Source organism: Erpetoichthys calabaricus, chromosome 17 (genome assembly GCF_900747795.2).
Source record: "Erpetoichthys calabaricus chromosome 17, fErpCal1.3, whole genome shotgun sequence".
NCBI lineage: Eukaryota > Metazoa > Chordata > Cladistia > Polypteriformes > Polypteridae > Erpetoichthys > Erpetoichthys calabaricus.
The window spans coordinates 99,758,683-99,775,678 of NC_041410.2; the positions used below are offsets into that span (position 1 = coordinate 99,758,683).

The 16,996-nt window shown below is 54.4% G+C and overlaps 1 protein-coding gene across 1 annotated transcript; it reads left to right on the forward strand.

Moving 5' to 3' along the window:
* The first annotated feature begins 800 nt into the window (after positions 1-800).
* LOC114667401 (GIPC PDZ domain containing family, member 1) lies at positions 801-14,746 on the forward strand. The gene is given in 9 exon segments (XM_051920558.1): positions 801-941; positions 5,788-6,121; positions 6,123-6,269; positions 7,558-7,743; positions 7,818-7,998; positions 11,461-11,573; positions 11,649-11,730; positions 12,965-14,156; positions 14,201-14,746. Coding segments are annotated over 7 exon segments (996 nt in total). The 5' UTR covers positions 801-941; positions 5,788-5,986; the 3' UTR covers positions 13,117-14,156; positions 14,201-14,746.
* The last annotated feature ends 2,250 nt before the right edge of the window (positions 14,747-16,996 follow it).

The following is a 16,996-nucleotide window of genomic DNA, read 5'->3' on the forward strand; positions in this document are numbered from 1 at the left end:
AAACAACATATCCCAGCATTTTAGTTTGAAAACAGGTGCACTCCTGGGTCAAATGCAACGATTAATCCAAATGAAAGCTGAGTGAGGCGAGACGTTATGATTACGAGCAACTTTTCAGGAACCGGAGGCTTCGTTGTGAAAATGACATAATGATTTGCTGCATTTGAAATCGCAAGATAATAAGCCGCCAAGACCACCGCACTTGTTAAAAAATAAAGTTGGTGTGCAAACCAAAAGCTCCCCGCCATTAGAGAGGCCTTTCTCGACCAGATTCATTTTCAAAATACAACTGAAAGAACCCCCCCCCCCCCAATTTAATCACGGTATTCCATGGCACTTATTCCGTCTTACTTTTCCAAATTAATCTGAATAAGGCGGGCTGGAATCTGAAGACATCCTGACCCCTCCGTTCTCCTCGTATCGCACACACTGGGAACCCCGAGGACTTGCGTGGGATTTCCACGCCGGACTCTTTCATCTGTGACTCAAGCGAAAGACGCGCAGGTTTCTTGTCTCGTTACGTCGGCGCCTGCTGCTCGTCCGGAGTCGCCACACACACACACACACACACACACACACACGCACGCCGCGCCTGCTGTCAGTAAATACACAGCTCCCTTCTCCCGCCTCTTTCCGTCTGCTGGCTGCTCCTTAACCTGAGCTTCCGACCGAAAACGCCCCGTCCTATCCGGTTGGCTGCAGGGAGCACCCAGGAGGAGGGCGATAGTGTTACGTTTTTCTATTGGTCAGAATTTCTCAGAGTTTCTTCTGGTTGGCCACGAGCATTAGAAGCTCCTCCTAGCTGACGGTCTCCGGCTGATTTTTTTTTTCCCACGTTCTGCCGCGACTCGCGCGTGAATCGGCAGCTGCCGCCCGCCGTTGATGTCAGACTATCCAGGTCGAGGAGCAGACAGGGAGCGGAGATCAGCGTTCAGCCTCTGGTAGGACCGTCGAGGAGCCTGTCCGTGGGGCATTGTTTTAGGGGTGTGTCTGTGAATTCAGCCCTAACGGGAAGGGTCGTGTGTGCCGGGAAAACTGATACAAACGGATCCAAGCAGAGGGGCCTGTGCCGAGGAGTCGAGTGGGACCGCTGCTGTCCCGTGGTGTACCGGGCGCTGCTGCTGCTGCTGCTGTTGTCGTCGTCGTCTACAGACGTTTCAGGCCGGCGGCGGTCTGTGGAAAGCGGGACGCTGTCTGGGTGATGGACATCTCGGGGCAAAGGCATTTTGTTTTGTCGCAGGCGTTAGGTGATAACACAGAGCCGGCCAATCAGACCTCCAGCGCAGATCAGTGAGGCCGCAGCACGTCAGCCTCCCGTTACGCCGATTCGGTGCGTTTCACGGGTGATCGCATTGCCGGAGGTGTAGGCTTTGTGTGTTTAACTCGCATAATTGGAACGGTAACCTGAACAGGTAACGCGTCGAGACATGCGGTTATCCGTTCGTAACGATGTATAAAACTCCCATTTTAATGTGTAAGCCGAGGGGCGTCTGATTCCGTTTCAAGCGTCCGTCGATGATAGCCTGTTACGTCGGGGGGGGGGGGCGTTAGAAACAACACGAAGCCAAAAGCTGACTAAGGCAAACAGCAATGTGAGGCTGTCTGGGAAAGAAGGGGGGCGTGCGGCACCCCCTGACATTTCGCGACCCGGTGGCTTCCCAAACTCCCAAGATACGGCGGTGGTCTCCGTAGTGGCAGATGGTACAGGATAATTGGCACTTGTGCCTCCAGATTCAGGGGCAGGCTTTATTCACGGGACGGGCGGGTCACAAGGCAACCTGTGCTGGGCACCGCCTGGGCGTTTCATGAGTCTGTCGCCTGATGTCACAGGCCCCGTTTGACGCAGCGATTGTAATCTGTTGTGCCATCCTGCCACCTGTGCCGTGAGTATGACAAAGAGTGAGTGGTGCAGGACATTTCAGTGAGCTCCGTACTGGGGGCACAACACTGAACTGGAACTCAAATGGAACCTGAGCTTTGTGCCCGAGTGTTTACTGACTGCCCACCTCTTTCTGTCTTTTGGTCACCTGGTGGTCATTTCTTGGCTCCTTTTCTCTTTTCCAGAGATGGTTGATGTGCACCCAAAGTCTCTCGTATGAAGGGATTCGTGTTTCTCGAATGAATTTCTTTTTGTGCACAATTGTATGTCAAGACGCCGATGTGTAAGCCAACAGTTGGAAATGTAGTTGGTTTAAAGGACAAACAGTAAAGCTGAAGACGTCGTGCACGACTGCAGCTTCAGGACCAGCGGCTTTTGTGTTTTCTTTTACAAGCACAGGTTCAAGCCCAGCTACAGCACGTCATTGTCACCTCTGATTGAACTGATCCTTTCCAAGGCAGTTTTATGATGGGGTGGATAGTGACGGTGACAATGACCGTGTCACCAGGCCACTGCAGATGATTCACAGCACGCGTTGAGTTCAAATGCTCGCCTACAGAGTAGTCGGTGGGTCAGCACCTGTGTAAGTGGAGACCCCCTGCCCACCTCCGACCCCCTCGATGTGTTTGAGACGTGCTTGAAGGCTCTCGTTTGGCGAGTTTCTGTCGGATTGTCAGTAGATGTTTAGTTTTTGTAACTCACTTGCACTTTTGTTCTGAGCTCTTCAGTTGTGGTGACCACTTATGGAACCTCGTCCTGTCACACTTGTCCCCAAACAGTCCCCCAGACTGACATCATTCGATTACGCTGGCCTGTTTTGGACAAAAGAGTCTGCTAAGTACGTGAATGTAATTGTAAGCGGTGCTCGGGTACTGAGATCCCCAGATGCTTCACAGGGCCATTGGAATGCCCAGGATGGTGGCATCAGTTATTATACTGTAAGTACTCTCTGGTGAACGAGGTGCTGGGCTGGAGTGACCACCTTGCGTGGACGGACCCCTCAGCCCAGCGATGCTCCTTGACTTGTGCTGGGCCTGTCAGATTAGACATTTTGAGGAATGGTTGGGTGGCATGCTGGCGTAGTGGGCAGCGCCTTTGGTTCTCAACTACAGAGTCCCATAGACCGGCGGGTCAGGTGTAACTTTTGCAGAAGCTCAAGAAATCTAAGCACTGAAAGTAGCCCCCCTTTTACAAATGAAGAAGAGGAGACTCGGCTAACGCAGTGAAGCCTTAGACCGCCATAGTGTGGAGGGTCCCCAGTCGCCACACGTGACACACTGCGAGTCCTTGATGTCACAGAGGAAGTCCTGGCCTTGGAGCTGTCACTCTGTGTCTCCATAAAGTGAGTCATTGAGGTCTGCCTGTACCCACGTGACGTATTCTTGTCATTAATCCGAGTGACACACCGACCAGGAGTCCGCGTAGAGCCACTGAGCTTCTCTCGCTTTCTATAAGACGACGTGTTGGCACAAGTTGGAATGTGCAGTCCACATGCAGGCTGCTGCCACCCTGTGGTGCCACAAACAAACTCTGGTGTGTCCACCTCCACCTGCCTGTGCCAGCTGTAGCACAGAAGAGGAGAGTGCGGTTGTAATGGCGGCGGGTGCTTGTGTGCGCAGACAGAGGGTCTTACGAAGTGCCCGGCTGGGTTTCACGTCTTTTTGGAGGTACACAGATTGTGCCAAACGGGCTGCGTGTTCTCCCTTTCTTCCGCATTGCTGAGCTGAGCCTTTGGCGAAGGGGTGCCCCCCCCCAGTTGGTTTTTGGACAGAGGCAGGCGGCTGATTTCGTTATTCGTTACAGGAAGCCATCAGATTAACGGCGACTGTCCCCCCGGTGTCTCCTCCTTTGTGTGCCCCCCAAGCATTGCACGAGGGCACGCGGCACTTGTCCCGCTCTTAACAGAAGCGCGCAGGGTGTGCTGGAGTCTTGTGACCAGAGGCGGCTGGCAGGCCTGTGCCCCTACCCAGATGGTGCCCACCTCACACTGCCACTCCTCATCTGTGTATGCGAGAGCACAAGTAACGGCAAGGGGCCAGCTGGCCCGCCTCGGGAGGCATTGCATCCTGCTCCTGAGCAGCCCGTCCCAGGCCTTGGGCAGGTGGCAGCCATCCAAGTGATCTCAAGTGCCAGGGCGTGTTCGCCGATTTGCTGTGTTGAGTCAGGTTGGGAGACTACGTTATGTTTAAGGACTTGCCAGGGGTTTGTTTGTAACTAAAAGTGACTATTTATCAACTTGCCAACGGGACGGGGAGCCCAGCTGGTTCACCCGAGGAGCTGGCGCAGTGTGCTTTTCATTCCAGGTTGGAATTTTTGCCACCTTAATTACGCACGGTGGGTTTGGCCCACCTCTGCGCAGACTTGAGTGGAGTCGGAGCGGCACGTGGCATAAGCTCCAGCCGTGAAGTCCCAAGATGGAGTGGAGGTCACTGAATCGGGGACGTCAGGTGACAGTGGGGGTGGGTGTAGAACCTGGCCCCCTGAACGGTGTGATTGGGGGGTCCAGGGAGAAGGAGGCTATGATATGGCGTTGACTTTATGGTATCACGGCAGGAGCGGCCCCCAGCTCTGAGCTGGGATTAGCGTCCCGTGGGATTAGGTCACGTGGCACAGGCGCTCAAGATGGCTCAGAAAGGCCGCTTGTGGTGTGAAGTGTGGAGCGGAGCGTGCCCTGCCAGTCTCCAGGATCACGCCAATGGCAGACACCGCCAACAGGAGAGTCGGACATTCACTGCTGGGGGCAACGGGCAGTAAGCTCGAGTGAGAAAGTGGCAGCCTGGCAGCGGGTAGGAGACGTCACCGGCTGTGTTTGGTGCTTTTGGCTGTGTGAGGGGCTTTTAGACAACGGTGAGCGCGCGCTGACGACGGGGCGACTGACTCGCTGATACGCCTCCGTGTTACCAGGCCACCTGAACAAACAAAAGATAAGCCTGGTGATGAAGCGTCTGGCGGCAGACTTAACGCGCCATGCTGGACCACCACGTCGGAGTCTGTGTGTGCGACGGCTGGCGTTTTGGGCACCTGGGCTATTGAAGCACCAGCTGACACCCCAAAGCTCCTCTTGTAAATGTCGTACAACTCGGGGTGTAAGTAATGTGTGAGGGTCTCAGGGCGCCTGGGGCATGGAGACCTGCAGAGGAATGTGAAAGGCACTATAAAGAAATGCCCCCCCAACTGGAGGCAACCAGGAGACACCCTGCTGCAGCATCACCAGCCTCGGTGCAGACGGGCACAGGACGTGGTGTAGGAAGCAGCCAGCGGGGGCCCTGATGGCAGAACAGCTTGGTGTTCCTGGCACACTCCCCTCTGGAGCCCCTCAGCAGCTCAGATGTTCTCTGCTCTCTGCCCTTCTGTTAGGGGAGTGTGCCCGTCACTGCTGGCGTTTCGTGTCCCCCTCGCTCTGCTGAACGTTTCTGCCAAGTTGATGGCACTTTTTGCTTTGTCCCCAGGGTTTGTTTTTATTTTTTTTCTTTTCTTTGCAAATACTTCATGTGACCCCCGGGCACCAAAAGGGGACACCAAGCTCGCTGCAGTCGGCCTTCTCCGATTGATGTTTACACGTCTGCCGACTTCTCTGGAGGCCTCACCCTGACGGCTCCTGCCCCCTGTGCCCCCCGGCCCTCCAGTATGTAAGCTCTCTGGTCATTCAGGTGCGTCTGTGTGGCATGTCATCTTGTGCCCCCCCCCCCCCATGCCACTCTTGGTCCCAGCGTACCCCACTGCCTCCCCTTCCTCCCTTGCCTGTCAGGTCATTGGGAGTCCATTCACCTCCCGCTGTCCTCCCCAGCACTGCGCCCTGCTCAGGTGGTTTTGTTGGTGTTGCCCTCCCTAGTGGTGGTCTCGTGGCGCAGTGACCACCGGGCCCAGGCCTTCCCCTCGCTAACTCTCAGCCTCTGTTTGTATTTCAGACGCGTCCTGGAAACGGATTTTCTCCTGAGGCCTCTTCCTTCTTCCTCTGAAGATGCCCTCGTAAACCTCCCATGCTTCTCGTGCTGTGCACTTCCTCCCGGTGCTTTTGGCCATCGTGATTCTTCCTCTGCCACCAAAAGTGACGAGCAGCACCGTGTGTGACTGGCACCATCGGCTAAGGGAGTTCTGCTTGTAGCCATGCCGCTTGGTCTTGGACGTCGGAAAAAAGCACCCCTGGTGGAGAACGAGGAGGCCGAGCCGATTCGAGCCGGAATGACTTTGGAGGGCCTTGGCGAGAGCGCCCAGGGAGGGCTGGATCTGCAGCCCGGGTTGCCCCCCCCCACCCCCTAACCTCCGGCCCCGCCTGGTTTTCCACACACAGCTCGCCCATGGCAGTCCTACCGGGCGGATTGAGGGTTTCAGCAATGTCCGCGAGCTCTACTGCAAGATCGGAGAGGCCTTTGGCATCGCGTCCAGTGAGGTGAGAGAGCAGGCACGGGTTACGGGATAGTGGGGTCACATTGGCGCATGGGGGAGTGGGGGGGGGGGGGTTCCAGGAAGGACCCGCACACTCACGGTCAGAGACCAAGGTGTAAAATGGAAAATCAGACAACCAGCGATACCAACATTAACGCGACAATAAACCTTCACGACTCAGTGGCACAGCAACAGGCCTACCGGCGGTCTAGAGAGGACGATGGGCACGATCCTGGGTACGAATGACTTCACAGGGGTTACTTTGGACGGGATGCGCACAACACGGATCTCCCTTTCAAGTTTCCCCAGCAGCCCGTTTGCCCATTTCAGACATCCAGTGAGGGCAGTGCCCTTTGGGGCTGCTGGGAAATGAAGTCCTTCCAGCAGCAGCTCTGCTACAGTATTGTGGGCAGTGCCATTTTGGGCTGCCGTTGACATACCATGATGAAGAGTTGATTAAGACGGGGAAAAAAAAGATTTTTAGGGCAGGTGAGCGAGCGACATTTGGGGTCTGCGATGTCAACGCCTTCTCCGTGACGTTTGGCTGCGGTGATTTGCCCGTTGCGTAACCTTAAGAGTTCGGTGAAGTGAAGTCCTGTGTGGCACGCGTTGGCCTTCTCTCCTGTGCCGCGTATTTCCTCGAGTTCTGCCTTTGTAGCTCCCTGTTTGGTTTTTGAGTTGGCGCCGTGAAACAGAAAGCTGAAGTCTTCATCAGACGCGTTTGCTTTCTCCCAGCGATGAGCCGACTCCCCCCAATCCCCCCAAAGCCATGCGATGTTCATGCTGTGCCACCCAGCAGATAGAAGGTGACAAAGAAAGTACAATATAACAAAAAAAAATTTGGCCAATGCTGGGAGTGCCAATATGCATGTAAAAAATAGGCAACTAGTATGCCCCCGTTTATTAGAGAGGTTAGGGGGGCAGCGCATTGTCACACCCACCACTTGTCAAACTACATCAGGTTCCCAGATTAGGACCCCGAGGGCAGCCACACGACAGGTGGCACCTCAGCACCACGCCATTTCAGATGGAGTGGGACAGTGGGAGGTTATTCTGGTTGCTGGGGTGCCAATTCTGCCACCCACCCCTTAGGTTTTTCCCGACATGCAGTTAACGTCATACCCGGGACGGAGCCGTGCACAAAAGCGAAGGGCACAGAGTGGGCAAAACTCAATGGGAAATGTGCTGGAAGTCTCCCCTGGGCAGGGCGTGTGCCAGGACGCTGAGCAGGTCGGCCTGTAGCCCTGTGCCTGCTTACCCACCTGCCCTGCTCTGCTCTGCTCTCCTCTCAGGTGATGTTCTGCACCCTCAACACTCACAAGGTTGACATGGACAAGCTGCTCGGGGGTCAGATAGGCCTCGAGGATTTCATCTTTGCGCACATCAAGGGGCAGCGGAAGGAGGTGGACGTGTTCAAAAGTGAAGACGCGCTGGGGCTCACCATCACTGACAACGGAGCCGGCTACGCCTTCATCAAGGTAGGCCCTGCCACGTCTGCTGCGCCCGCGGTGAGGAGCGCCTCTTCAATGCCCACCTTTGTTTCTGCCTGCAGAGAATCAAGGAAGGGAGCATCATTGACCGAATTCAGGTCATCAATGTCGGCGATCTGATCGAGTCCATAAATGGCCACAGCCTGATCGGCTGCCGTCACTACGAGGTGGCGAAGATGCTGAAGGAGCTGCCGAAGGGGAAGGACTTCTGTGTGAAGCTGGTGGAGCCGATGAAGGCCTTTGGTGAGTTTTGGGGCAGCCGCCATTTTGGGAGTTGACTTCTTTATCCATTTCCTCCAACAGTCAACCTTCACTCTTGTGTCATTCTGAGACATATTGACGGGAATCTAAAGTGCGTTGGAGGCGCGTGGGCCAGAAGAAGTCGCCCAGTCGGCAAACAAGTTGATTTAATGTGCCCTCCAGTTAAAACCCCCGTGTCAGTGGGGCCGACTCCCAGCACATCACTTGTTATTGCATTTATTCATGTAGAGGCCCGTGTCACGTTACGCCACACTTCAGTTTACGTAATCGGGGCAGTCGCTCACGCCAGTAACAAAGCGTTTTAAAGAGTCGCCGTACCTGTCAGCCCTTCGTCCAGCACATTATTGGCTGACAGAAAAGGGACGGAGCACAGACAGTCATGTAAATTGACACGGTCCGGTGACGAGGTTGGCACGTAATGTCACATACCCAGTGACTAGAAGTCACCTAATGTGACGTCAGCTCATTTAAGTGGCGTGTCGGTGAACCGCACCATTCAGTTGGCTGGAAAGCTTAATTAAAAGAGACGCACTTCCCACAATGCTCTGCTGTGTTAAAGGCCCTTTGTAAGCCAATTGTGAATGAAGAGGTGGGCACCACTGCCATGTTTGGTGCCGTCTTAGGATTCTGCCCAACCACTCTGTGACCAGTATGTCGACATCTTCATCTGAGGCCCTAAAGGCCAAGTTGTTGATCATCAGAAATCGAGAGACACTGGAGCAGTTGGCTTCACTAAGTTCACCGCCTGTCCCGATATTTCCTGGGGGGCTTCATTTATAAAACACGCACACACACCCCCCCCCCCCCCCATATTTCCTCAGATATGCTGGCGGGTGACGGTGATGGTGTGGCCTGACCCCAAGTCTAGTGTCCACCTTGAAATCCTCAAGTGCTCACTTTCTGTCGCTCGGCGTTAAAGACCACCAGCCACAGCCACGCTGGTGGGATGTAACTGGGATGGAGTAGAAGAAGATGTTCAGTGCTCAGTCGTCTGGAGGAACTTCATAGGACACAATCTAAGGAGAGGCAGGCGGTGGTCTTGTGTGGTGAAATCGAAACCACGAGGCTGCCGGCCCACCGTGTAACCCTGCCCGTGTGCCAGCTGTAAGAGTCAAGGGACACAAAGGTGGGACGCTGAAGACTCCAGTCAAGTATCCCTCCACTTAAAATCCAAATCCTTCCAAAGCTCTCGTGTTTTTCTGTCCGTTCCTCACAGAGATTTGGGTCAGACGAGGAGAGAGCCTTGGCGCTCTTTGGTGCTTTGCTTTTATCGTTCGTATCGCAGCTGCTGATCTCAATGGCGCCTTCCAGCTACGACTCGGCCGGGGGACCCTTGAGCCCGTCTGCACTGTGGTGTCACCGTGGGGTCCATCTTTCGCGCGCCGACTCCTTGAACTCTCGGTTTCATTTGCTTAACCCTTTATTGTCATCTCGATGGTAGCGCACCCTTGTGGCCGGCTTTACGGGCATATCTCTGGAGTCCAGTTGAGCAGGATGACCTTTGCCCACTCTGGACTTGTGTGACTCCTCATTGACATGAGATGAATTCCTCCTCCCCTTCTGGGGTCCATTTCAGGCATTCAGTGGGCCTGAGGGGTGACGACAAAAAAATAAGATTTGTTGGTCACATGTGACGAGGCGTCCATCAAAGGATTAATTTAATTCAATTAAAATGGAAAGGAAACGTCCCCCTGAAATAAAAGTGCATGTGAGACGTGTTCAGATGGGAATAGTTGGTTTGTTTAATTCGTTTTCAAGTCCATGCATTCCAATTAAATTACATTTACTCTTTTATTGGCGCCCCACAATTTTATTTTTAGTGGCATTTGACCAAGAAAGAAACTTTTAGATGTCCTTTTTAGTGCATTTTTTAATGAAGTTGTGCCACTTCACCGTCTATTTTTAGTCACCCTGATGCCACACAGTCCTTGGCGCATTGCAAACCCTTGACTTGACAGAAGTGACATTAGTGAGTTGCACTGAAGTGAATCGTCACATTTGTCACCTCAGAGAAATCCGAAGTGCAGGGAAGGCGCCTTAGTCTGATGGAACCCCTCGCACTTCAGCCAATCACTGAAGAGTATCTCGCCAAATTTGTATAAAAACGAGTTTGTGTACGGCGGTCTCGGACCTTCGACCGGTTTGGCTAACATGCTGACCGCTTGATCACTGCAGCTTAATGGTCATCCTGGAGTCATTTGACGACACCTCAGTGTCACTTCATCAAAATGATTCGTCTCCATTGGTCCCGGACCTTCGACCGTTTGACTGGAAGTCCAACACCTGAGGCAATGAAAAATGTACATTTGATGTCATTAATGTCACCACTGATGGGATACTGCGCTGTCACTGGAGATCAGTGGGAAGGAAATCAGTGAAAGTCGACTAACATCGTGCGGCGTGTTGGCAGCGGAGTATCGAGAGCGCCAGCTCCGGTCCTCGCAGTCCCCTCTTATTGCCAAGGTTTCTTTGTTTGCTCCAGAGAATTAACTTGAGATGAGGGCTTCGCTCCATTGACAGCGTGGCCCGTCACAAGCCGCCCTGCGCCACTATAAAGCGTTGTCACCCTGAACACAGATTACCGCCACGCGACGCTCTGATGTGCCCGCTCGCCCGCCTTTTAAGAGCCGTGACAACACGAGCACGTCTGCTCTGCGGTGACGGACAGAGTTCAAAGTGTGGCCAACCGATCGACTGGTGATCCCTCGGAAGGGGCTTTAGTGGACTACTCCAGAAGCTGAAAGTACCACCTGATGTGCACCCACCGCTGGCAGATGTCTTACCTGTCCTGTCATCCACTACGTCTCTCTCGGCACTTTTCTCACACAGGCCCTCCAAAGCGCCTTCTCCCATTGTATGCCCCTTAATGGACCGTCCTTTGGTACATTCGCAGTGAGGCGGTGGGCATCCTGTAAAGCAGTGATTTGATGTCCCGCCCGATGTGGTGCCCCTTTCACTTAAACGTCCCTTTGGCAGGACTCCAGTAGTTGGATGTACAGCTCATGGCGAGCGCCCACCCCAGGGCTCTTTAGAATTACGCACTGCACTTGTTGGTTTGGCTTGTCACAGTTGGAGGATCTGCACATTGAGGGCCACATCGTGGTGACAAAGTGACTCGGAGCTGCGAATTGAGCAAAGACCCTGGGGTGGGCTGCATATGTCAGCTCCGTAGACCCAAAGTCAAGACCACACACACACACACACCCCCCTGCAGGGTGGGCCCCATTGAAAGTCCTCCGTCTGAGCAGGAGTGTGTGTGTGTGAACTGTAAAGAGCTTCACGGAGAGCCATGGGGATGCGAAGGGCGCTATATAAAACTGCCAATACAATACGTGACAATAGGAAAGATAAGGGACAGTCTGGTAAGAGCGCAGGGACCCCCACAAACGGGAAGTCCGCTCCTGTGGTTAAAGCTGATTGGTTATTTCTTCCCTCCTTGTCCAGACATGATTAGCCAGCGGTCCGGGAGCGCAAGGTCCGCTTCAGCAGCTCAGCTTGGCACAGGCCGGGGGACACTGCGGCTCCGCTCGAAGGGACCTGCCACGGTGGAGGATCTGGTAAGTATGAGGGGAGGCCTGGGTGGGACATACAAGAGCCTTGGCACCCCCTGACTCCACGGCTTTGTGTTGCAGCCATCAGCTTTTGAAGAGAAGGCCATTGAGAAGGTGGATGACCTCCTGGAAAGTTACATGGGGATCCGGGACAGTGAACTGGGTGAGCCCCCCTTTTACCAGGGTGTACCGCCTACTGCATGGTGTAGCATTTGTAGATCTGGCCTGAGTGCCTCTATGAGAGGGTGCCATGCCTCAGAGGGTCCGTGATGTGACATTCTGCATGGTGCGTGCTGATCACGAGGCCATAGTGCTGACCCTGAAAAGGGGAACAGAGTGAGACACAAAAGCAGCCACCAAAGAGCAGTCCTTGGCACTGTGGTGTGGCACTTCAACATCAGAGCCCACCTGCCCACCTCTGTTTGTGCTCAGCCGACGCGCATCTCAGCCGAACTTCCCTGATGGTTTGGTTTTTCGTGTCCCAGGGTGACCCTCTTCTTCTGTTTGTTACTTTTTATTATGTGGACCTTATCAAAATGTCCCATGTTTGTCACCACACCACCAGGTACTTTAGTGCAGCACTTCAAACAATTGGACAGCAGAAAACGAGAACAGGCAGACGAGCAAACGTTGGCATCTTTGTTTTTGAGAGAATGTGCCCAAAATATACACGGAGTTGAAATGTGAGTGTTGACAGGAGGACATTCGTTCAACCTGGTGGGCCTGCCTTGGTCTTTCCTCCTGTCAGACCTCTGAGTTCGGTCACTGACAGGGGTGGACTTCTCCTCCAAGGATGAGTAATGACGGAGACACTGAGCTTCTTTGTTACCTCTGTCTTTGTCTTCCTTGATGCACCTCTGGACAAATAGGATAAGCCAACATGGCACCGTCCTTACAGAGGACCTCCGCTTGTGTCCCTTGCCAAAGGCGTTCATGTCCTGCTTGCTTCATCTCCCCTGGGCACAGGGATCTCCCTAACCTGCCATGCCCTGGGCACATTTGAAGTAGCGGGGGTCTGAAGCCACCTCTGGGGTCTTCCACTGTCACAAGCATGTCCAGGGCGCTCGTTTTCAAGGCTGCAGGTGATGAGAATATTTATTTGGTGCCACCGACAGTAGGCGTCGTCACCCGAGGTGCAGTGATGCTTTGCGCTTCAGCCGCCTTCACACATTAAATTCGACAGGAACCATCAGTGATGTCCCCTCAGTGTCCCTGGACGAGTCACCGGCTGCGGTTACCGCAGAGCCTTTCATACCGAATGCCACCCCAGCGTGCCCCTAACTCGACTCCCTTTGTATCCTGATTTTAGCACACAGAGCAGGGGCGGTGGGCAGTCGTTTTTTTTCCGATCAGGGTGGTGCCGCCTCTGATGCCCTCTCCTTTCTTTTCATATGCAGCTGCCACAATGGTGGAACTGGGAAAAGACAAGAAGAACCCCGACGAGTTTGCTGAAGCCCTGGATGAGACGCTGGGAGACTTTGCCTTTCCGGATGAATTTGTGTTTGACGTGTGGGGCGCCATTGGGGATGCCAAAGTGGGGCGCCTGTAGCTCTGGCTAGGGCAGGGCGCCTGGCGGGATCCTTCCGCCCTGGACGTGACTGGGTGTGGAGACGCTGCGGCTTTCTCTTGGACACGTTTGCTGTGCCCCCCTCTTCCCCGCTCGGCCGTCATGTGCAGACTACTGAAACGAGGGCTGGAGACGGGGGGCTCGCTGCTTACCTCTGTGACCTGTCGATTGTTGAGTGGGTTTGTGAGCCACCCGAGTGCCCCGTGGCCATCCTGTCCCTAATCATGTAGTAAGTGGCCTCCGCTTTGCTGCCCCTGTTGGGGGGTTTTGTCCCCCCTGACCTGCGGCCTGCCGGCTTTTTCCAGTTGGTGGGCCGTTGCAGATTTTACTGAAGTCGCCTCAAACACGGAGAGGCATTAAGAGTTGGCACAGGAGGACGTGTGAATGCTGCGCCTCACCACCCATTTCTGTTTTTTATCGTCTTACTGTGAAGCTTTGAACTGGTTGGCATTCCTGTTGATGAGTGGAGCTGATTGCCGCTTATTTTTTAATGCCCCCCCCCCACCCATCCCAGCCCCATCCCCCCTGTCATTCTCAAGCTCAACATGTTCTGCTTAATCTATGGCCGCCACTATTTAAATCATACCTTGATGATGGCACCGTTTGCCCGGTGGTTTAACGTACACAATAAGAAAGAATGTGGGGGGTCCAACCGTGGAGCGTATCCCACTGTTAGATAGTCCTGGGGGGCCGCAGGATACCACAGCTTTAGTCTGTCTCCCTGTTCAGCACTTGGGCGACATTTCAGACGGGCTGCCAATGATGAGAGGCGCCGGGCACTGCAGGGATTTCTCCAGAATGTTCCTCTTAAGGCTTTCAGACATAAACGGGGTGTTTGATGGAAAGGCGGGATTTGTAGAGCGCCCCCATGTGGCCAAGGGGCAGCACTGGCGCTGAGGGTGGCATGCCTGGTGGTGACGTGTCATCCTCGCCTCCTGAGCCGAATGGCTCTTAATCAGTTGTGCCACAGAGCAGGAGCTTTGTGTCCTTGGCACCAGACAAACTTGTGCCCGTGTATGCCAGTGTCTTGGACGTTTAAGAATTTATTGTGAAAGGAAAGAGCGAGATGTGCATGCGACTGAGGCAGCTGGTCGCCCTTTGTGTTTTTGGGGACACGTTACTGTCATGTGTGTGCTGTCATCATGTGACACGGATGTTTGTTTTCTTTTGAAGATGGCATCTGGGTATCTGACCCTTTCCTGCCCACCTTTGTCCTTGTGACCGCCTGGCGATGGTCACTGTGGAGTCTGGACTGGGGTCAATGGCTTTGGTGTCCTGCAGCTTTAGAAATGATATTGGGCGCTGTGCCACAGCACACAGCAGTGGGCAGCACTGGGCACAGGACGGCTGGGTTCACTTTAGTTTACATGTGGGTGTCGCACCTTTCTATAGACACATGGCAGACACGATGCGTAGCCCTCAGGCGTGCTGTGGTCCTGAGCGGGCACTGCGGGGTGGGGGGCTCTCTTAACACAGTGAGAATGTACACTTTGGGGTTTTTCACGTGGCACACTTTTCTACGGAGTGCTCTTTATATTTCTAACAATGATGTCACTTTCTATTTCCACATTAAATGAGACCTAGTTAACCTGGACTTGGCTTTTTACCTTCACCCTACGTCGCAGTCTGTGCCCGCCGCTGTTCTCGGGCGAGCTGTGGCTCCGGTGTAAGTGGGCACCTGCCAGTCCAATTGCCCTGGAAATCGTGAGAATTGAACAGGGTGCCCTGTAGAAGACACTGGTCCAGGTTGGCATCCCAGGTTGGGCCACGATGTTGTGATGTCAAAGGCATGAGCATGCCACCTCTGCCTTCTCATGCCAGGCTGGTGTCAGATTGTGATGTCGCAGTTGAAGTTTGACCAGTAGGGGCTGCCACCCTGCCTCACCCCCTCTGATGTTAATTGTGTCTGGTGACACTGGCAGCCTGATAGCCCCTACTTGTGCCAGCACCGCACAACTCGCTGCTCAGGCCCCCCTAACTAAATTTACTGTGTTTGGCATGTCTCTATCCCTCTGCAGGGAGCCACTTCAGCTGCCACCGGTGTGCAGTACCCACCCACACAGTAGCCAGTGGGGTAAGAGGAATGATTAGGGGGCCGGAATGGATAAGGCTGTGGCGGGCGATTTAACCAGGACAGCAGGTGGCAGCTTAGGCTTTTAGAGGATGCCCAGGGGTCTTTTATGACCACAGAGTGTCAGGGCGTCGCTTTTACGTCTCAGCCGCAGAATGGTGCCAATTTTCGTAGCCCAGTGTCTTCATCTCAGCACCAGGGCATTGGGATCCACACATGGACCACGGGGTAGGGACTCTCGGAGGGGCTTGCCAACGCCTCATCCAGCAGTCCTGGTGGGTCTCCCATCTGAGTGCCAACTAACTGTGATTGAAGAGCCATTGGCGAGGTGATGGCCGTCCTCCAACCTGCTCGATCCAGTTTAGGGCTGTGGGGGAGGGGGGGCAGAGTGGCACTGGGCAAGATGCCAGCCCATACCAGTGTCCTGCTGCCACACATGCCTATCACAGGTCATCCCCAGCTGCTGAGTTCACCTCTTTGAGTTTCCTTCCAGATGCTGCTGCTCGCCAATTAAAGCTCGCTACATGTGTGGTGTATTGTGCCCTCGGCGCCCGGCTGCACTTCTGAGTGACGTCACTTGGATGTCCCCTGGGCCGGGGGGCTCTGACTAAATATTTGGCGAAGGTGAGGAAGAGTGTGGCTCAACCTAAGGGTGGATTGCTTCTCCTCTTAAGGACGCCATCTGTCTGCCTGATCTTGCGTACGTTCGACTCTCACTTTTCACTCTTGGTGCCCACTTTATTCAGCCCACCTTGTCGCCCCCCCTTTTGCCCCAGTTGTTGTTGGTCGCCTGTTGAGCAGGGCACTCAGCTTTGGTGCACTCGGTGACATCGGGCTGTGGGCTTCCCTTCCCTCCTTGGCCCAAAGGCGCTATGTGGGGGCAGAGGGGCCATTGTGGTCAGCAGCATTGTGACATTCAGATGGTGTGCCAATGTATGCCCAATTCATGGGCACCACCAGGCTTTACCGTGGGGTCGGGCTGCATATCAGGGCAGAAGTCGGTGATGTCATTCCAGTCGGAGGTGCCCACTGTAGCCTCACTAGCAGGGTCCATTCAGAGACCCCCTTTAGACTGGTGTGGGTGTGGTGTAATAACCCCAGGGGGTGGGCAGCGGGCACCTGCCCTCAGGCCCAGTCAGTCTCACTTCAGCCCCCACACCCACGGTTGACTTGCAGCCAGATGATTGGTTGTTCGGCTGACCAGGTGGTTTGTGGTAGGCGGGCCTGGTGCAGGGGCTGCGGAGTGTATTTTATATAGCGCCTTCCACAGAGCCCACAATCCTGTGGCACTCTGCGGTGTTGACCAGGGAACAACTCAGACTAGTATGGGTCAGATGACAGGGTGTCACAGTGGCACTGCCACCTCGCAGCTCCAATCCTGGCCTGTTCAGTGGCAGGGTGGCATTGCTGTGATCGCTCAGCGCCCATCTGTGTGGCCTGAGATGAGTCGGCACCCCCTACCTGTAGATGCTCTTCCCACTGTGATGTCACAATGTGGCATATTGGATGTTTGACCACTCGGCTCAGCTGGGGTTTTATTGATGTCAAAGTGGGCACCGTGGCCAGCGAAATACACAAAGAGAAAACTGAGCCAAAGCGAGATAAGAAAGGCGCTATACAGTGTGCACCTGGGCATTCTGGGTATGGATTGAGTCGCCACCATCGGCCCGCCGTGTACGCACTGGAGAGCCCAAGGCCAGACGTGGACTTGTTCTGCCACGGCTCCTGGGCACTACATGGCAAGGCAGGACCACATTAAATACCAACAACTCATGCCAAGCTGTGAGGGTG